Below are 23573 nucleotides of genomic sequence, written 5' to 3' on the forward strand. Positions count from 1 at the left end.
TATTTCCAAAACTACTGGTCTGATAGCTTTGAAATTTGGTATACAGGTTTCTATAGATGAACAAAATGATATTTATTGAAATAATGATGAAATCTGCAATTTTGAATTTTTGGAGCAATTTTTCCCAATTTTGGGTCAAAAAATGTGTTTCTCAAAAAGTACTGGTCAAACAGCTTGAAATTTGGTATACAGGTTTCTATAGATGTACTAAATTTGATCTTTTGAAATTATGATGAAATCTGCAATTTTTATTTTTGGGGGCAATTGTTGCCATTTTGGTCAGAAAATTTTATTCTCAAAAAAATACTCATCAGAAGCTTTGGTTGACATGTTCTTAGGGATGATCCGATGTGATATATTCAAAGTATGATGAAATCTTCAATTGTGTATTTTTGCAGCTTATTTTAGCCACTTTTTTCTGGCCACTGCATTGAGCTATCAAAGATTTCCACCTTCTTCATCAACATGTGTCAAAAATAGTTATTCTCTACATAAAAACAGCGGAGCTATATCGGCCGCTAGGTCGCTTGTTTATATTAGAAAAAGATGTGCAACTTGATCCAAATATTGCATTTTTGACTGCAGAATGCAAAATCATTAGGATTTTATTCAAACACCATGTACCGTACAAACTGTTTGTTTCATGTAGCCTACAGGGTTTTTCAGAAATATTCTAATCATCAGGAAATTTGTTCAAATTCAATAATGTTCTGGACCACAGGTATAAAAAGAACACTGCAACTATCATAAACATATCTGATTTGAATAGAAAAGGTTAACAGCGTGAAAGATAAAACTCCACAAAAAATCCATGTGAAGCAGTAAATGAATATTTTTGACATGTTTTCATGCTTCATGAACCCATGAATATCAATCAATATCAATATCAATCAAATGCTGCTTCAACAAAGTACTTGACATTTCAGCTGTAGTATATCAGCAAATTGACAGCCTTTCTCAACGGAATAAGCAGATCACAGGACCCACTTCCACAACAGTGGGATTCAAAATGACGTGTTCAACTCTATAGTTACTGTGAATTATCGTGTGTAAAACAATAATATATGTTATTCTTAAAATGTATGTCTCCACTTATGCAGTTGCAACGAATCATGATCAACAGACTGGATGTGCAGATGTATTACAGGGTAATATGGATGATGATGATGATGATGATGATGATGATGACGATGACGGTGACCAAGATGAATCTAGTGATGATGAAAGCAGCATTAATCATGATATTGCTTTTTATCCATTTAAAAGTTCAACAGAGGTGGAATTGGCTCTACTTGTCTATGGTCCACATCCAGTGGTAAGTGTATTTTATAATTTCATTAATGAAAAAATCTTGTCAAAGTAATATCTGTACATTTTCATACATTTATTGGGGCTTTAATCTTATTACATATGGATTTCTTGTTCATTTTTGTTTGCATTGATTAATTATTTGATGTGTGAATGTTACATAACATTTATTTGGTAAAATTTCAGAGGCTTAATCAGCCTTAATATAAACATATCACAAAGTTATACCTTTATATTGTTCCAGATGTGAACAGTTCATTGGGGTTGTAAGATCAGGATACACATACAGTAACTACAAAAATCTATCCAAGGATTTAACAATGTCATTCAGCAAACTGCAATTATTGGAGTTCATCATGTGAGGTGGTATTTGGAAAGAAGGCCAACTGATCCGGTAGGTTTTAACATCCTCTAATGCATTCATGTTAAAAGGATACAGTTGTCAGAATTGCGCTCAAAGTGGGTATGGGACCATATGACCAATGTATCCACTGTATCCGATGGTGATTGATGAAAGTTAACATGACTGTCATAATCTACATCATATAATTTAAATGTTGCAGCTATGATAATGAGATGCATCTAGATATAGTGCACGAAATACATTGTTTGTAAACTAGAAATTCGCAAGGCGCAGTTCTGATGACTGTTTCCCTTTCAGGCGTCATAAGCAGTTGTCTGAAACATAAAAGTCATATTACAAACATTGAAACCATGGAGTATGTATATGGTAGTAAAAGCTATACTTTAAGCCAAGGAACAGTCTGTCTGTCTGTGTGTGTATGTATGTATGTATATAAAATATGGTTGTATATGTATGGATGTATGTATACATGTATATATATGCATATGTATGCCTATTCGTATATATGTATATGCATGTATGTGTCTGTATGTCTATGTCTGTATGTGTATATTAAAAATATATGCATGTATGTTTGTATATGTATGCCAGACCTTATGTTTTGAGGCGAGCGATCGCTCCGCTCGCCTAATGCTCGCGCAAATCAAATTCCGCGAGAGTGATGAGCCGCTCTGGCCACGGCTGGGGCCCAAGTTTTTGAGACCAAAGGCACACATTGTATCCAAAATGTAACATCTCTAATCTCCTCCGACCGACGCGCAAAGCACAGTGTAGCAAATTAAATAATACTTTCAATATTCAGTTCACTTCACTTCAGTATGAATTATGTTCTCGGCAAGCAGATTCTAGCAATGGAATGGATCGAATGAGGTGTAACAATGTGATACAGTATTACAATAGTGCTCGTCTCATGATAGCGTATCGGCGGCGGGCCTAACAGTTCAATATAGCACCACTACGGTTCGGAGTTTACATGTACACAAATGTACAAAGTGCAGCCCTTCATTCTCATATTTTCATACCAACTCCGGTCTTTGGCTGCCATATTCTTTTGAAGTGTTCAAAACACAAATGGTTATCCTGCGGCAGCAAGATTTCATTGGAAAAATATGCGTGACAAACGATGATCATATTGCTTACGCTATTGAGATCGAACGTTGAGGAAATGTCTACAACATGATGAATGGCACTACACGTCACAACTCGCGGAAACAAATGCATAATCTCTGATTAAACAGTTTAGCCTGAGCGACTGCTAGGTCTCTAGGTCCTTTGAAAGCTTAAGATAATTAAATGATAATTAAATTGACTCTAAAAAGTTGGACAGATACCTGATACTTCTGAAAAAAGATTGTGAAATGATCCTGACTTCATTCTACCGTAAAACTTTGAAAGACGTAATTTTTGCAACATTTTGGTATGCAGCATAGGAGTTCTGTGTGACTGTCGTAAAGTGGTACCTGTTGAAACATTTGGCTGCCCTCAGCCCTCTTTGCCTTCGAGTGTACACACCGCGGATCATGTACCTCGACGTGGCTGTTATGATAAATTCGTTTTGTTTTGTGAAATGTAAACTTGTGATCACTTCGATATATCGCGGTAACAATCGGCCAAGTTAACTTTGGTTGAAGACCAACGAGCATGCAGGATGTTTCAGCGGGCCACAAACGTAAACAAATGAAACATAACTTGACTGTGGACTGCTGGTAGCACGATTCAGTGTAAAATCTAGTTCTGTACGCGTTCTTGGCGTAGTTCAAACTATGGAGGTAAAAAATACCTCCATGTTCAAAACCAACATGTTTGATGACAGCACTGTTGTCTTGGTAGGTTTTTGTCTTAATGCCAATATACCGGTATCTAATGTGCATACCATTTAGTATTTTTAAAGGCTTGTATGAAAAAATCATGAAAAAGTTACATGTCCTTTAAAAAGTATAACTTCATCTATTTGTCCATGAATGTAACAGAGGCCAAGTTTCTGCATAATTTATTGTTCGAAAAATGTTGAAAGTTGGCCAATATGCTATGAACATTGGGTGAGAGAACACTTCTTATCCTGTTCCATCTATCAAATACATAACCCTATTTTCTTCCTTCTCTATTACATGACAATAAGAAAGACAGCTAGTGCATATTGTTTTCGTAACAAATTTTATTCATGCACTCTCCATACTGTTTTCAGGGGACCTGTTCAATCACTCTCCTAATGTCAGCAGTGCCATATTCAAATCACAAGAGATGACACAATTTTTTTTCACTCGCCTGACTATTTTCATGGGAGCTGCTTAGTCACTTGCCTACCACTCGCCTGGATAGTTTTGGGAGAGTGAATTTTAGCTCTCCTGCCATTTTCAAAAAATAAGCCCTGGTGTATGCATGTATGCCTATATTTATTTGTATGTATGTCAGTATTTATTTATGTCTGTGTATATGTCTATCTGTATGTATGTTGTGTATATGTCTTTATGTCTGTCTGAATGTATATAAGCATATATGCATGTATGTCTGGAGGTATATATGTATGTATGTATGTACATCTTTATGTGAGTATGTTTGTTATAGAAATAACAGGTGAAGCGCTGACCATTAACGTTTATTTATGGGCAAGGAAAAGAGGAAAGCCAAAATTAATGGGTAAGGCTTGCCGCGCCCATAAATAAACGTTATACTATAGTCAGGGTGGAGTATGTTATTTCCATCATACTATCAACAACCCAAGAAAACCGTCAAAATTTGCAAAAATTTCCAAAGCGCATGAAAACTAGGCCTCAGAACTGAGCAATACGCGACACAGTGTCTCATGTGCTCTGGAAAAATTTGGCAAATCCGGAGATGTTTTCAGAAAAAAAAAATCTGAACTTGGCCCACAAGTGCTCCATTTTATTTTGTGACTGATTATGATTTACGTTTGAGCTGTAAAGTTACAGTACTTTGAGTTGTTTATCTTATTATTCATATTCACGGGCATGTAAACAAACCATTACTGTGTATTTGTGGTCAGTCACCTGGTTCTGCTCGACCAATCAAAATGCAACGGGCATGGCATGGTAGTGCAACTTTTTCTGTAAAATCCAGATTATTTTCTACTACATATGGCATAGAAAATCACAACTAAATTATGATGTAAGGTGTTCTGTGAAAGGACTTTGCGAGTAACTTGCCCATATTCCCAACCTTGGTAATATTTTGCACTTACATGTTAGTTTTTTGTTTATTTTAATAGGTTGCATATGGATTCTTAAGAAGATGTGTGAATGTTCAAGAGCAAGCCTACATTGGTTTTCAGAAATTTATAGATATATCCAAGTACTGCTCATACATTGCAAAGTGTTAAGATTAATTGATGATATCGAGTTTGCAAGTGCTGAGAGTATTGTGGGTCACTCATGTATTCAGCATATCTGCGAAAGAACTACATGTAGAGTTGTCACATCATGTTGCAGAGTTCAAAATAATGTAATCCGGACAAAAATATTTCAACACAATAGACACTATCCTTTCTATAGAGTAAACAAATATTTTATTGCAAATTGTTAAAACTATAACTCTAACGTAGTTTACATTTAACTTATATTCCAGTAAAGACGGCAACTGTTCTGTATGAGATTTTCTGACAGAAAGATAAAAGTATGTGGTACAGTGTGATTCAGTGGAAATTATTTCAAATGGTAATTCAGAGACATTCATTTTTGTGGTCATTTTTGTCTTCGCTGTCAGCGACATGGAGCACTTATCAAATAGGCTGATTGTCCAGTGTCATCCAGCATCATCATTGTGGTCCATCTGTCATCCATCAAATTCTTCTCTGAGTCTAAAACCGCATGTTTGATTGCTTTGAAATTTGGTGTGCAGTTCACTTTGGGTAGCATCAGTTAGGTTTGTTCAAATGTTGATGAAATTTGCACAATCATATTTTTTGAGTATTTAATGCTGTTTTCAGTCAAAAAGTCTTCTTTGAAACCACCTGTTCGATTAATTTGAAATTTGATATGGCGTTTACTGGGGTGACCTCAGAATTAGTAAAGTTGTACTGAAATTCGCATATTTGTATTTTTAAGGCAATTTTTGTCATTTTTGGTAAAAAATCTTTCAAAAATCTTCTTCAAAACTTAACGTCTGATATCTGGGATATAAGTGGTTGGGATGATCTATTTCAGATTTGTTCAAATTTTACAAAAACATGCAAATTTTTGTCATTTTTGATCAAAAATTTATTTCATCAAAGCTTATGTCTGCCAGCTTTGATATTTGGTATACAGGTTCATAGGGATGATCAAAATGTGATACATTCAAATTATGATGAAATATGGAATTATAATTGTGGGGCAAATTTTTGCAATTTTTGGTGAAAAAAATTTGGTCCTCAAAAAACTACTGATCTGATAGCTTTCATTGACATGTTCTTAGGATGATCTGCAATTGCGTATTTTTGCAGTTATTTTTGCCATTTTTTGTCGGCCCATCATGAACTTAGCTACAAAAGATTTCAGTCTTCTGTATCAACAGGTGTCATAAGTAGTTATTTGCCACATTGGACATTAGGTTGCTTGTTCATATCATTATACAATGTGCATTTGTCACCATTGCTACAAATTCAAGATGAATGAATAATGTTCTTTGTTGACACCAGTTATCTGGCTTACGTCCCACCTGACCTATCATTGTTAGTTTTAGATATTGCACTATGTTAAAAGCTTGAAAATAGTGTGAAATAAATCATTAATTTCTGACATTAAAATGTATCATTTTTGTATGTTTCATTGCTGTAGCACATTTGTATGAAAGAGTTGTTGTGTGGAGATGTATAAACACTCTTATAGTGTACAGAATTGTTAATAAGATGCAAAATACAGGGCAATAAGAATGCCTGAAATGATACACAGTGTTGGTACACATGTGTGGCCAATAGGACTGTACAAGGACTGTACGCACCCCTGTAACACATGTGTGTAAAGTAATGTAACAGGGATGTATACCGGTACACCTCTGTGGCAGGACTTCTCAGCAGAGCTACTGGGACATGGCTGTGAAAGGAAACCATAGTTAAGGGATATAATTTGTAGTCTAATCACAGTAGTGTTTCACACATCCCTGTGACACAACTATAAAAAAATTGACTCTGCTACAGGGTTTCGTGCTACATTCATGCACAAGGCTGCATAAAAATCTACTCTGTTACATGGATGTAAATCACAGCTATGCTACAGGGTTGTGCTCATCTACAATGTACTAGGATGCTAGCACAACCCTGTAGCATAGCTATGCACTCCTAGTGCATGGTTGTGCCAGGTCTCTTGTGTATACAGTTGAACTTGTCGTGATTTCTCAGATAATGTGGAGTAACCGAAAACACACTGGTGACTCTAGATTACTCGTCTTCCAAATGCATTCGATTGGTGACGCTCTTTTGACTGTGACCATCAACATTAAATGTGACATTGTGCTTATAGAACGTTACACAGGCGTCGGGCTCAAAATATTTTAGCTGAAAAAGAACGTAAAATACGTGCGCCAAGTTGTGGGTTTTTAGAATGTTAATTTTCCTGTGGAAATTGAGTGTTTAGATCAGTGTAATATGATTTATATTTTGAACATATAGAATCCGTCCCATCTGCACTAAAGTCTTTTTCTTAGGCTTTTAATTAAATTTGTTGCTCCAGGCAGGTTTTGTTCTGCAAAAGAGCATTTTATCTTAGGCTAGCGCTTTTCTTTGGCACGTCCGTCGTTTTGATTCATCACTCTTTATACACGTGGCAGATCTGCATTTTACCATCGTTTTGCAGACAACGCGTCATCAGGCGGTCATACACTCCAAACCAACCTCTCTTCAATGAAGCTGTTCAGATGTATTTAGATTTTCAAAATCAACACGTGTACCGTATGTCAACGTTATAATCCAAAGCATGTTGTACATTCGGCTCTTTATTTACCACAAGAAGTGCGAGGAGAGAAAATCAAGGGTTGATGATTATTGTACTTTCAACTGAAGAAAAACTATTTTAAAACTACACTAGAGGTATCAAACATATCATAACATATTTTCTTCTCGGCGAGAATAAGCTCAGAAAGACATTACAACAAAAGCTGTTGGCTGTAAGGTTTCGGGACTAGCCTACCTATAGCCACTCGAATGCAATAACATATCAATGCCATTTCCTTTTTATATTGGTTAGGGCACTTATGTCTGTTAAATTTAACATGTTATTAAATACCATCGAGAAAAGGAAAAGGATGTTTGTATCTTTGATCTAACGTTTCGTATTGCCCTAGACGTTTTCGTCGCTTTTCTATGTTAGGCTCATGTTGATGACGTATAATATAATACGTTCTGTTATGACTGCATCTGTAGAAAACAATACTTTTCAGGGTTAATTTTGATACATTTGTATAATGTATGTCCGAGTCATGACCCTCAGATGTCGATGACGTGGTGATAAAATCGAGGTGAAAATAAACTACAAATTGTCAATTTCATGCATAAAAGCACCATCATCTAAAATGAAAACTTTTATGAAGATGTAATGAGTTACATGCTGAAATTCATGTACGTTGTAAATTTAAGTTTACTTCGCACAGTAAATTCATGGTGTATTTAAGTTGAACTTGAAGTAGGAAACCGGCATGAAACTTAAGCGCCATTTGAAAAGTAATCAATTTTGTATGAAAGTCGAACTTTGCAAGACGGGTTACATTATTCAGAGTTTTTTGATGTTCCGAAGTGTTTTTTCCAGATTGGGTCCACAGGGAAACTATTTGTTGTCGGTTCAGGAGGTCGAAGAATATGATCATTTGTACAATCCACCGTCTCACAGAGCGACAATTACACACGAAGAAACCGAAGAAGTGCAAAAAACACTGCCAGCGCCAGTGAGGGTCGAATGCTTACTGAGAATAGAAGTGTTGCCAGCGTCCGATTACATGCTTCAAAAATAGGCATTTGAAAGCATATATATTCAGCATGTAAAAAGAACCCCATGCGTGGTGTTAAACAATACGCTGTACGTGTACTCGAATAAAGATAAGTACTAGAATAAAGATAACAGACACGATATCTATCAAAATGACCTAAAAAGACTACCCTAAAACGTATACGCATGACATTTGAAACCTGTGTGAATGATGTTTCTTATGGGTAGTGTATTGCATGTTTGTATCTTTCTATGCAAACTAGCTCTTTTCATTTGAATCACCATCACAACCTTCAACTCGCCCATCCATAAAGTTACATACTCGTTTGATGATCCATAAACGCAGCCATTCGACTGTAACACAGCAAGGTGGCTTCTCACTGCGCTTGCAACTGCTGTTTTAGTGTCTCACCTAAATTTATGATGGCACGGCTGATGTATGTAAAGGTAGATGGCGTCACGAAATCAAAGAATCAAACTTTTGCTCAAACTTTCCTCAAGCAAGCTTTCAACCATTCTCATTAAAAATTAAGACTAAAATCGGGGGCATCGATCAAAGTTTGGTACTAGAGAAACAGCTTAGCCAAGATTTACCGATTTTTAAAATTTCAAAATGGCTACCATTCCTGTGTTATCTCTGGAGGGGAAAATGAAATTATTCCCAATTTGCAAAAAGTAAGTAAAGAGTTTTCTTACTCAAGGGGCTTTAAAATGAGCCCCAATATGCGGTAGGCTAAACGAATATCGTAAACGGTATAAAGTCCGGAAAACTGTCACTGCGGCGAATTCTACCTTAAGTAAGAAGGATGTATCTTTGAATTTAGCATTTTTTTAGATTTCCTGTAGAAATTCATCGAAATCCATTATGTGCACAGTGTTATACAAGACAGTCAAAAGTCACCCTATTTATTTATTCAAACTAAATCATAATTTAGGGAATAAATAGCAAATTTTTAGTCTGCATTTTGCATCGGTAGGTATTTTATGGTGACAATAAATTTTGTTAAGCCATTAACTGATCAGCGGGTGCATGAAATGAAAACTAACAATAGTGGCAAATTTCAATGTTTCCTATCTAGTTCGACACTCCATAGAATTCACAGTGGAGCAACATTTCAAACTCTCAAAATTTTAAAATTTTTTGCTGCAATATGGTTTGCACGATGCCCTTTTTGAAGCCTAAACCGCAACCCAAGGTTAAGGTGTCTTATTGTGTATTGCATGTGTGAAAATCGGTATTAAAAATCTTTGGTAGACTTTACGAATAGAACAAACCGGTTAAATGAAGGTAAATGTGATATAATCTGCTTCTCTATTCAAGGACTAAAAAAGTGACTTCCTCATTTTCATTTTAAATATATACGGATCATAATTTCATTTCTTCCAGCAAATTACTGGGAAAATTATTTCCAAAGTGCGCCTTCCTTCCTGCAGTCATTAGCTCACTGAGAAGGTTGTAAAAAGTATCGAGAGCTGGGGTTACGGTTGAAGAACTGCGGACACGATTCTATCAGATACATGTACTATTTTTTAAGAAAGGAGAAACGACCACTGCAGCGATCCCTAAACATTAAACATTAAACATTGGTTTTTGAAGTGAAATGTCTACGCTAAACTGCAACACTGAGCAAACTCTTAAAGCGTTAATTTGTTCGACGTGATCTAATTTAGCGTGACATTTATCTCAGGGGTTAAGTTCCCTTGACGAATTTCTCTGTATGGTATTGCTACAGCAAAATCGTCCTAGATTATATGTTTTGCTGTGGCCTTTACGTCAGAGGGTTACTAATACCTCTCCGAGTCAATCATCCTGAGAATTACTTCTTCGCGTTTAATCATTGCTTTAGTCATAAACCCTGTACCAAATTAAACAACCGCTCAGTAATAACTTTTGAAGGAACGGATCTTGTAATGAAAGTGTTTGTAACGTTCCACTCTAAGCCATGAATAAATTCTCGAGGATAAACCGAAAATGTTCATTTCAGAATTTGCCTTGACTATGTGACAAAGGGCAACAGTAAATCTCCCTGAGTATTTAGTCTGGTTCGTTTATAAATCTGAGACTCAATTTTAAAGGTTTGCAAATTATACGACATGTAGCCCATGTAATATAATTGATATTGGAGACAGACGAGCCGAAATTTACGTCAAGGTTACATCAAATCATAACGTAGTTTCGACGTGGCATCTTTACGAGAAGTCTCAGGACGAACTCATAAATTCGATGAATCTAAATTGATAAATTGCTTTTGCCGAAAGGCACGCATCACTATTTAACTCAATATGTGCGAGCGCTGCCATTTAAGACCTATCACGTTTTACATAAACTTTCATGACCTTTTTTATGACTTTATCTATTTTCTTTCACGAATACTTACAGCTAAACTGAGCTAAAGACATCTTTAGAAATGCCTTGCACGTTTGTCACATAAACGTGTTCACAGAGAAATAAAAACGTTTTATCCACGCATAATTGCATCAGTAATCCACTACAACGTTAACAGAATCGTCTTTTGCACAAAGAAAATGGGTCGGGGCATGCGCTCATAGAGCAAATTAGTCAATGACTACAATGACTACGTTTTTGTTTGTGTGTGTAAATTCAACAGATAAGTAATGGAGAAAGTATTCATTAAGCAGGACGAGTTCCATGGATCCACCATTAGGCTTCTAAAATAAGTCTTAAGATGTTACATATCTATATATCTTGTAACGATAGAAATCTTTGGAATTCATCGCAGCAATCTGAATTGAGAATTCATACGTGTATGCTCAGTGGAAACATTTCGTGTTGTACAATTTGACGAAAAATGCTAGTCATGAAATTATTTAAGCTTATATGTCAAATATAGTCAATTAAAAGAAAAAAATTAAGGGTGCAAATGCTTGATATCATTTTGTGAAGATGAAGGAAAATAGAACACGATAAGGTCAATGCACATCATTATATATTATGAAAATTCGCCTTTCCGTATGATTAGGTTCAAGGTAATCCAAGTATTGACTCTTGTAGTCGTACAGTAGTTTAGAGTTATTTAGAACTTCTTGTTGTAATTATCAATGCAAGAGATATATAATCTAAAAACTTTAAATCTTTAAACAACAAGGATATCATTTTCAGATGATAGTAACACTGTCTGAAATGGGCCTCGAGGGTTATAAAAATGTGAAGGCAAAGCTTTGTACCGTCGCCGGTTGAGTGTCACGAGCGCTCTTCTGTGAGGAGATCATGTGTCATGTAAACGCAATTAGAAACTAGTACGCGCCGCATTGAGTATGCCATGTAACAGGACACTTTTTGTTATCCACGTTTTAATCTCTGGCCAATCCGAAGGCACCTTGTGGCTTTAACAGTCTGCATGAGTATTGTCGTCACGAAATTTGTTGTTACTCCTAAAAAGATGTAAGGTCAAAGCGACCCGCTTTTTCATTAGACCATCGTTTAATGGGCAGTTTTATTGCTGTTTGCGAGCATTGCAATTGATCGAAATACAATTTCATCAAAGGAACAAATATCTACTACTCCAATAAGAAGCTTCAGTATGCTTAAGTTGATAGTAGTGTGATTGGCAATTGTGCAGTGGTCGCGAACGAGCCGGTAACCACCGTTAAGGCCCGAGAAAGATACAAATGAAAGTTGTGGGCAGAGTTGTCTATAAATGCCAAGCGACTCGTGGAATAGTCTTCGTATAACATTGCAGCTCGTCTGTTTCACAAGGCACACAGTAAATACTTACTGGTCTTGGCCTTTGAGAATGCTCAAAGATATTTGGACATTGGTATTGTTTTCATCAATCGATCAATCTGAAATTACTTACTCAGAAAATTGTTAATTAGCAATCTGGAAATCGGTATAAGCAAATCTTGCTATGGAGTACAGGTCAGGTAGTTACTGTAGATTGATGGGCATTTTGACGTCATACGATATGACGTAAATGCAGAAAGGTCAGTCTGTAATAGCGATACCGCCAAGTAATTTATAGTGTCTTCGACACTGATTCTATTTTGCACAAACTTCACCTGAGGCACATCTCAGTTCTGATATGTCGAAACGAATGTCTCATTTTTGCGGAGCCTCATTGCTTTCGATAATTGTGGTATGGGCAGCAAACAACCACATCATGTAAGGTATGAATGTAATATTTCTACAAATCTTTCCTGTATGTCCATCATTGAAACTATGCGCCATTTTTGCGAGTACAATATCTGTGCTGGTAGGAACCTCTGAGAATTGGTTTTAAAACGGAGAATATCGATCAAAATATGGCATGATAATCAATTCCTTCTATTCAATAGTTGTAAGAATAACTTTAATTACAATTAAGATGAGACCAATGACAACATCATCGACAGGTAATGCATTTATTCTTCCTCGGAAATCTTTGAGGCTTCTACTCACAATGATACTCAATGGCCTCTTTATGGCCATCCTAACATGAGCATTATGGCTGCAAAATGTTGAAGGATGCGAAACCAAGCTTATAGCATACTGTGGTGAAGTTATTCCAATATCGTTAGGTGAAAGTGAAAACAAAGGACTTTTGCTCCTGCTGTCTAAGATCTCCATAGAACGCATATTCAAGTGTCTGGACAAGTGTCTGGGCTTGAAAAGTATCCAACGTGTCACATAAATCGCTTGAACCATGCGGAAACTTCCTTCAGCATGCCGGGAATGCGAGTACGTTTAATTCCAACAAGACCAAACATAACCATCGGCAACTGTAAGTCAAAACCATTCATTGAAATTCTGACTTCACTTGATGGGAAAGATAGCAAGATAAGGTTAGCATGGAAAGTATTCTTACTTGATTTGGTTAGCAACAAATTAACCCCAGGCAGGGGGGGGGGCAGTGCACGGATAATAATCATGTTTACGTATTAAACCCTGATCTTCAGCCAGACACAAAGAAATAAATAATCGTAGGCTATATATAATATTCTAAAGGGGTGCATTAAGGATTCTGAATAATGCAACAGGGCAACGACTGCTAAGGGTGGCAATATTTCAAATGTCCGCTCTTGCATGTCAAAGTATGTGCCGTATACGCAGCTTTTTACTCAGTTTAAATTCTGCGTACAGACTTTATTTACACACTTAAAACCTTTATTCCAGCTCAAATTTCATGCATCTTGCGATTGGCGCAATGCATGAAAGTCAATTACAGACATTTATTACCTTATTTACATGATTTAATATATGCACAGGAAATCATATGAATGATATAATAAATTCAAACTGCCGATACGTTTAAAACATGCACAATAGGCTGAACTAATGAATTTGAAGCTTTAAAATAGTATTAGAAATAGGTTAAGGGATTTAATAATATATGGTAATAAACATACAAATATGTTTGTTGTACAAAATGACAAGCTTCAAGAATGAGCAAACTACATGGTCCAGCAAAAACCTCGTTGATTTTTCAAGTGCTATCATAAAGTGTGTGACAGATTTGATTGCGGCAGACATCCTAAAGACATCACATTCCCTGTTAGTATACCAAAATGCATTACAAACTGATAATTGTGTTCAAAAAGCCTGTCATCCTCCAAATATTTCGATGCATTCCTAATGAGGCACTCTCAGTAGCCTTTTAAGCAAATTGTATGAATACTATCTCAAAAAACATGAAGATGTTATTAACAAGATGAAGATACATTTATAGTGAGAATATGCCGTGAAACATTTGGCAAAATTTACCTGAATATTTATAGTAATGCTTCGGAGGTTAAGTATGTCCGTTCCAATAAAACAATATTTGCCTCACGAGTCTCCAATTGTGCGCACTTTAAGTCTTGAACAGAGTTTGAATACGATACTTAAAATGTCACTTATTACTGTGAAGAAAACCATAATATGACATGATAATTATAGATTTGTCTGGAAGGCATGGTATTGTGATTTTCGTGGCAAGATGTTGTCCTGAGTGTCCACATACAATGGTGATTATTTTAGTGTAAGATTGAAAACACGTTCTTCATATATCAAAAGAGTCTTCCTTGAAACTTTTCAAACCGCCCTTTCGTTGTTCCACAATCTAAATGTAATATATATAAATGTACAATATATATATATATATATATATATATATATATATGTAACAATATATATATACATATAATGTACATATATAATATAAATTAAATGCATATAATGTACAATATAATATAATGTACATATACATATTAAAATTTCATATATATACATATATACATATATATATATATATATATATATATATATATATATATATATATATATATATATATATATATATTCATTCCTACGATCTTCGCAAATATTTGATTTGAAGATATCTATGTAATGTGATGTTATTTCCTCTCCTATATGTAAATCTTCCAGAGGTCCATAGTCACTCTAAAGGCTTGGTTCGCTACGTGAACTCAACTTTTTCTGGTTCATATCTTCTTCCACCTTCATGCTGATAGATTTCTCAGAGAGTCTTTTGTTTCGTCCAAGAAATGACGTTGACGATAATGATAGCGTGCGAGTCGTAGACAGACTTGATCGCCCGTTTGATCGTCGGCGGTTACGTACCCTGAAAGAGATCCGTTTGTTTCTACGCACATGTACGTAACATCTTCGGGCTAAGGCTTTCAGATCGCTCTGAAACGAGGGAATAAACAACACACCTTATATGTAAAGTTAATTTGGCTGTATTTTAAAAAAGCCAAATTTAAGAATGTTTTTGTCACAATCAAAATAAAGATGGACGTCAGCTTGATATTTAACATTCTTGAGCCAACTTTTCTTGCAGGCGAATCAGGGACGATAATTCACAAATGTTTTCAATTGAAAAAATCCTGGTGGCTCGACTGATTAAAACAAAATGCCAAAGGACGTAAAGTATGTCAACATTATTGCGTGGGAGAACTTAGTGTTTCCATTGCAATTGCAAACAGGACCAAAAGGCCAATTATTTCATTCTCCCGACAGATTAACGCCTTTGGCAAATGCCGCAATGGAATGGCCAATTTTATTATCGACATGAGGCCCGTGGCTGAAACAAGCACACATTCCATGTCTGTTGACCTTTTGACAAAGTAAACAATTCCTTAATTATCTTCAGTTTGTCTGAAAATGCATCAATAATACCAGTCGCTAACGATGTTAAATGTTAATTGCTACCTCGAAGTGAGTTGATCCTGTTTCAATTTCAAAGAGAATACTTCAGATGCAGCGGGACAGTGAAAAAGAGGACCTTTTATCAATTTCCTTGAGTTCTTTATTAGCCATGGATATACAAGATTACATCCAGGGCAATTTATACCACGCCAAATGGCATCGCTAATTTTTACACATATCCTGATCTTTTTTCACAGGCAAGAGAATGTTGAGTGGATACTTGATAGGATCCTAGCGGAAATGAACGCCACTAATGGTTCTTTCCGCGCTGCTCTTGTATATAAGAAGCGTGTTACCGTAATAGCACTGTCATTTGATCACGAAGCATGTAGGCCTAATTGACCTGAAAAACTATGTTCCGTTCCAGGCGTTTACGTCATCAGTCATTAAGTATGAGCATTTCAGAGAATACGGGCTGCGGACACCTTTCGGATTTCTCTCTTGAATTTTATCTTCAATTAATTATAGTCTTTTACGATATTTGATGCATGAGTGCAGATGTAATGCCCTTGAACTTGTTGCGCGGTCTCATAGAGTTTTATAGTCAGTCTGACAGGATTATTCAGTTTTCTCAGTTTCTGTTAATACATGTTTATGACATTGTACGATTTTAGAGTAAAAAATATTGTCCTAAAATTTAAATGTTGGCTTTAAGATGATTAGCCACAACATTCCTCGGTAACTGTTCTCATTTTCTTTCATATATAACAACCTTATAATAAAGGTATAATAATCATTGTTTATACTTTGTGTAGTTTTGAAATATGCATTGGAAGGTTTATGACGTATCTTATATTGATAACCTCGGTAACGGACTAAATCTTAGTGTTATAGACAGACTGTGGTTAAAGGATATTCTTTGTTAACGGTCGTCTTTGGAATTTATCTGTGAGAGTGCGTCTCTGGGTTATATATATTTTTCAGCAGCATTTTTGTGTTCAAGATACGATAGTAGCTGTATTCGACATACAACTTGCAATAATCAGTCACGGTTTAGTTTTCATTCTCACTGCATATATGTGCTTTGTGTCGATAAAGATACACATAGCACGTTTTATTTGCGTGTCAAGTTCTATCCCGACACGTTTCTCATATTTTAATCTTAATTGAGCATTTGTCATTCGGCACAACCGCCGTGCATGATGATTTTACATCCACTCTAGAATAGCTTCCCACTATATTGACCTTTCCTTCATTTAAAAAAGAGAGGCGCGGAACGTACCACCGTGTGGCTATTGTTATATAATTATCATATCAAATGACGAAGTTCAAACTGATAAATACTCCCCCCGTTTCCAAAATAACCATGACTCGATTTAACCAATTGTATCAATAACTAAAATTCTAAATGTAATTTGTAATCTGTGCTACTGTTCATGATGCTTGATGTTATTTTTATCAGTGTCATCCTCCTCTCTTACTAAATCATTCTAGAGCATATCACCAACAGTTATTTAGATAAGTAATTAGATTCAATAATTTTCCATAACTTTTTGTGTCTTATATTGGTCAAGAATATTTGCTTTCGAGCTTTTACAATGTCAGAAAATTAACTGTTGAAATTGGAATTATTCGTGTGGACGTGATCGCCACGCCATCTTCGTCTGAATATATTATAAGCGCTTTCTCCATGACGCATTACAGTCTTGTGGGCTGACGAGATAGAAAGTTTAAGGGGCTTCAGCGAAGTTTATATATCGCCAAAATCAAAAACAGTGTTTTGCTCAATGACGCTCAATGGCTAAATCACACTGTATGCTCTGGAAAACATGTTCGTTTTCAGTTTTCTTTTGAAAGTTTCCAAGTGTGCGATTCTCTGATGTCGTGTGGTAGTGCGTTCCATAGTTTAGGTGCAGTGTATGAAAATGCTTGGCCACCATAGGTGACGATTTTGTAGGTTGTAGATGTTAAAAGTATCTAAGCGGACGAACGGAGTGTACGAGTTTGAATACCGGGCTGGAGTAGATAATTGATTTAGCAAGAATCTGTTTCTGAATAGCCTTAAAAGTTGAGAGCAAAATCCTGTAGTCAATCCTGAGACGAACTGGTAACCACCAATGCAGATTGCTGAGAACCGGGGTGATCGGTGTAAATTTCCTGGTGTGTGGGATTATTCTTGCTGCAACATTTTGAGCTCGTTGTAACAGGCCCATTGTGTTATCTGGGGGCGCACATAGGAGTAAATTACAGTAGTGGAGTTTTGTTCTCAGAGTTGCGTGTATTAAGCTTTTGCATGCTTCATTAGTGCGTTAGCGTCATATAGATCTGATCCGTCGAAGATGGCTTTAGATTGATTTGGAAGTGTACTTGGCATTTGCGTCTTTTTTCAACTTGTCGCTGAACGATGAATTTTACTAAATCTCTTACGCATCTATTGTACTAAGGGCTGTGCTTTACTATAAAATATATTTCTTGATTATCGCTTTCGCTTAATCCCATTAAATTGAATTTAGTTACTTCATATTTATCACAACTTTTAGGTTATCTATCGATAGAGAAATTAAATGTTTTCATGCTTATCCTTGAATCGATACCTTTTGTCACATAACGAGTAGGTGTTGCTCAACATGTCTATGTTGAAAGAGTTTTATGTCTTGAAAGGATACTGTAATGGTGGAATTTTCATATTCTGATTATATGAATATGAAGAAAGTGTTAGTAATTTATGAGTCAATAAAGAATTCCGAGCTGTCTTGGGTCAAATACCAGCGTGTAATAAACATTATTTAAGGGGCTTAACTTTGTTTTTACTCGATGTGTTAGATTTTAAAAATCTGAGTGCAGGAATGAAATATCTGTTGAAAGGAGGTTTTGTATCAACGTAATCTACGTAAAACATACACAGAAAGGCAAATTAGGACTCAGATATCTTACGACCAACAGAAGCAATTTCGACTATGCGGAAAGCTTATCTCGATCAATCTCATCTTATATCTAACGGAGGAAAGCTAGACAGAGATTAGATTTGTGCAATTTGTGTAAAACGTTCCCATTGCAGGAAATTGAACAACGTGTGCCTATTAAATCGATATAAGGGCTTCCCTATGTGAACAAGAAGAAATTTCCTGTTTAATAATATGGTGCTTATAGGCAGGAGCAATTCTAGTAAATCACTATAATACTTTTACTAAATCCGTACTGTGATATGTGATTAACGCTGCACAATATATCAAAAGCTCTCTTTTCAACTGTTTTAGCAATCACAGAATTTGTATAAAACTGAAACCTGTTTTTGTAGCTTATTACCAGTGCCGTCGCAAATTGCCTTGACGTTGGTCGTTGGTTGGACAATAAAGACATGTACATTGTATTTTTAGAGGATCACAGGGTAGGCTATTTACAAAAATATAAACACATGCTTTTGTTGCTTTCCTATAACATTTTAATTATTCTTATTTGGGAGTCCCTTTGTTACAAAATATAACGCCTCGTTACGATTGCTACTGAATCATTTAAAAATTACTTTGGTGTATACATTTGCCATGCGTACAGATGTTTTCACTCTCAGAATCTCCCAATTCCTGACTGGTCTTATATATATATATATATATATATATATATATATATATATATATATATATATATATATATATATATATATATATATATATATATATATATATATATATATATATATATATGGGTATATGATATATATATATATATGTATATATATATATATATATATATATATATATATATATATATATATATATATATATATATATATATATATATATATATATATATATATGTATCATATACCCATGCCCATATTGCTACCTCCTAGTGACGTTCACCGTAAAATATCAGCCGTGATATTCACGGTAAACGTCGAGATATGCACGATGAACGTCATCACTTTTAGAGTTTTCCCGAACTACATTAGCAGTTTGTTGTTAAACAACGTAAACAACAAAATGGCTGCCGCTCCTCGCCTGCGAAGCGATGTCGCCAACGTAAAATTTGAAGGTCTTCAAGGAACACGGGAATTTCTGGTTGCAAAATACGGAAGTATCATGTTGAGTCTTGAAATGTTTTCCAATGGTATTTATTTTGGTCAAGTTCTAGCAAAAATTCTGCCGTTCGCACGGCGCCTGCACTGTGCAGGGTCTCCCCCGAATAGGTAGTGAGCGCGTGGCGTAACAGCGATGTCGCGCGTGCGACGACTATTGACATGGCAACCCTAAGGGTAAACTAACAAAATGGCGTCCTCTCCGCGCGAGCTCCGTGCCGTACGACGATCGAAATCAGGATAGATTTTAAACTGAGCACAGTTTTAGATCGGTTGCAGTTGTAATAGCATATTGCACCTTCAAATGTCCCTTCTGTATGACAATTTTTGTATACCGGTGTCTTTCTTCGTGGGTTTCATTGATATATGTACGACTTCCAGCGATGTCGCGCGTGATGTTGAATTCGTCGTATACTTCATGAATGAAGCCTGTTAACACAAAGATTTTGATATTTATGGAGGCGTAATAAAGTAAAGCCTTAAAATTTTCGTTCTATTGGTAAACATTCCCTAAAATTGTTGGCATGGGTATATGATAAATCGGTTATGACCAATATCGCATGTTCCTTGTATCGTATCAGCATTCGTGTCATTTGTGCTGCGTCAGACACTCGACTTCGTCTCGTGTCTGACGCAGCACAAATGACACTCACGCTGATACGACACACAAACAGGCGATATTGGGTACTAACCTCTAAATATATATATATATATATATATATATATATATATATATATTCGACTGTGGTTTTTCAGGTTGTCCCCAGTGTTGTCGGTGGCGTGGTTATGATAAATTCGTTTGTAGGATATTACACACGTACCAATCTTCTGGTTCAAATAGTTTATTATAACAGCACAACGTTTCGTCCTAAAAGTAGGACTTCCTCAGGTGCTACAGATCAAAAAGTTTCAACACGGAGTAAGTCACAGTGATATTTAACGTACAAAAGTTACATGTCGGAGAAAATACTAAGTGACAGTATGGTGAAAATACAGGAGTTGTTTCTTACCTATTTGAATGGCTCAGATGTTGAATGGCAATTGGAGAATGTTTGAATGTGTATTTATAGTGTGGCTGGGAGGGCGCTGGTGTTGGAATTTGAATAAAACAATGGGAGTAGCTAGCTGTGAATATTTAGGCCGTCAGGTGTTAATGTCTTTAATTTGGAAATCCACAAGGATTCCAGCTTTTTTCGAAGCGGGTCGTCCATTTTATTGATTTTCACAATGCCAACTATTGAAACGTCTTGGATTGTGTGTTGATCTGAATTGAAATGGAGCGCTACTGGCATGTTTGAGTTACGACGGATGGTGGACAGATGGTTATTGAATCTTAATCGAAATTCTGTTTTGGTCTCTCCTACGTACTGTTTTTTGCATTTATTACAGGTTATAAGATATATTATGTTTTTAGACTTGCATGTGATGTTTTGTGTAATAGTGTGAACTGTATTATTTGAGTGGCTATGGAAACTGGTGGCATTTGTCGAATGTTTACAGATGTTGCAGCCCCTGGTTGAGCCACATTTGTAGAAACCTGCTGGTGCATCGGACTGTTGTAGTTCACTGTGAACTAATAGATCTCGCAGGTTTCTACTACGGCGGTGTGCTATGATTGGAGTTTCAGCGATGGCACTTTTACAACGGGGTGATTTTTGTAATATATTGAAGTGAGTTTGAACGATCTGTTTGATGTTTGGGTGCCGAGGGTTAAATGTAACTACAAAAGGAATACGTGTTTGGTGTGGTTTTATTTTGTATTGTAGGAGGGTGTTTCTCGGAATTGATTTGGCCCGATTTATTTGGTCTATAACCAAGCTTTCTGGGTATCCCCGCTTGATTAATGATGTTGTCAATTCCTTTAAGCGGGTGTCCCTCCAGTCATGCCTGGAGCATATTCTACATATGCGGATGGCTAATCCATAAGGTATGCCTAGTTTTGTGTGCCTAGGGTGTGATGACGTAAATGCCAAATGTTGATTCGTGTCTGTTGGTTTTTTGTATAAATCTGTTTCGATGTTACCCTCTTTATCCAAGTGTTGCGAGATATCAAGAAAAGGGACGGAAGTTTGTGAGAGTGTCATGGTAAATTTTATGGTGGGGTGTATAGTGTTGATGAATTGATGGAATGCATTGACTATGGATTTATCATGTGCCCAGATGGAGTTGATGTCATCTATGAATCTGGCCCAATCAAGTGGTGTTTGTGGCGCTTTTTGTAAGATCTGAAGTTCCAATTCGCCCATGAAAATATTAGCATAGCTAGGGGCCATCTTTTGGCCCATCGCTGTGCCGAACACCTGTAGAAAGTGTGAGTTATTAAAAGTGAAATTGTTGTTGTGGAGAATGAGTTTGAGGAACCTGATTATTGTTTTTGTGGGTGGAACCTGTTCTGTGCGCTTGTCAAGTACTTTTTGACATGCTGCAATACCCTCATCTATGGGAATGTTGGTGTAGAGCGAAGTGACGTCAAAGGTGGCGAGAATACTTCCTTTAGGTACTTGCCCGAGGTTTTGAATACGTTGAAGGAAGTGGGTTGTGTCTTTAATGTATGAGGGTAGAGTGGAAACTAGTGGTTGTGGATAACGGTCGACATATTCAGAAATTTTTTGAGTGGGATGATTAAACGTAGAAACTATAGGCCTGAATGGGATGTCTGGTTTGTGTATTTTGGCAGCATATAGAACTTCCTGGATTTGGATTCGTGCATATAAGATAATCCCTAGTATCTTTGCATATGTTGCCTTCTTTATATTCTTCTTCGATTGCTACTCTAATGATTTTGTTTATTCTATTAGTTGGGTCTGAACGGAGCTGCTTGTAATGCTTTGGATTATTGAGAATTTTCTCTGCTTCTGAGACGTAGTGGCTTTTATTCATAATAACAATTGATGACCCCTTGTCGGCCGGTTTGATGACGATATCGTTTCTTTTTCTCAGATTCGTTAAAGCTTCCCGTTCATGTGGTTTGAGGTTGTCTTTGCTATAATTGGTGCATTTGTGTTTTTTGATGTCTTCCGTGACTAGGGCGATGTAAGTCTCCAGAAAGGGGTCACGATTTATCGGTGGTGAAAAGCAACTTTTTTTGCGGAATGGATTTTCATTAGTAAGTTGCGAGGTGTCATCATCATCATGGAAAAATTCCGCTAAACGAAGGCGCCTGTAAAAGGAGCTCGCATCTGTGTCGAGTTGAATTTTATTTACTTTCAATGGGTGGGACAAAATGTGAGGCCCCTTTCTAGGAGACTTACCTCGGCTTCAGTGAGCGGAACATCTGATAAGTTGATGACAGTGGAGGAGTTCGTTTGTGAATTTTCTGAGTTCATTTGTGTGTTTTCGGAGTTCATTTCAGTCTTACTGTTTTCATTCTGTTTCTTTTCCGGTGGTTGGCTAAATAGCTGTTTATGAATGTGTTGACTGATTTGGTAGTCAGAAATGCGGGCGTTGATACCATCTCGATGGAGTTTATGTTGTTTAGTCTGGATGATCTGTCGTGTAATATCTTTCTCCCATTGTTCGAGTTCTTCGGAGATGACTGATAAAGAGTCTGGAGAACACTGTTCCTTCAATTTCAACAAGTTGGAGTTGACGATTTTCTGATGTTGGGTCGCAAGATACCTGCATTCTTTTATGAGGATGTTCTGTAGAGCGGTGGATGTTTTGTGTACAATATCATTCCATTTCTCGTGAAATCTTGCGGATGTTAGAGGTATATTAGGTTTCACGTTGATACGCAAGCCTTTAGGGGTAGTTTTTCTCACCTTGTAGACTCGTAAATACCTTACATGTGATCTGAACGATATCAGCCTCTGTGTTGATCTTTTAAGG

At 36.4% G+C, this 23573-nt stretch overlaps 1 protein-coding gene across 4 annotated transcripts in view; it reads left to right on the forward strand.

Moving 5' to 3' along the window:
- Window positions 1–6413, forward strand: part of LOC139123113 (uncharacterized) — a 34225-nt gene extending 27812 nt beyond the window's left edge. For 2 of the 4 annotated variants that reach the window (XR_011549591.1, XR_011549592.1), the window contains 2 exons: window positions 1553–1702; window positions 4899–6413. Coding sequence is in view for 1 of the 4 variants with exons in the window: in XM_070689126.1 (XP_070545227.1) it covers window positions 4899–5009 (111 nt within the window). In the remaining 3 variants the exon portion in view is untranslated. Of the gene's footprint in view, window positions 1–1100; window positions 1316–1552; window positions 1703–4898 lie in introns of all 4 variants that reach the window. The other 2 variants (XR_011549590.1, XM_070689126.1) reach the window with 2 other exon arrangements.
- The last annotated feature ends 17160 nt before the right edge of the window (window positions 6414–23573 follow it).

Source organism: Ptychodera flava, chromosome 22 (genome assembly GCF_041260155.1).
Source record: "Ptychodera flava strain L36383 chromosome 22, AS_Pfla_20210202, whole genome shotgun sequence".
Lineage (NCBI taxonomy): Eukaryota > Metazoa > Hemichordata > Enteropneusta > Ptychoderidae > Ptychodera > Ptychodera flava.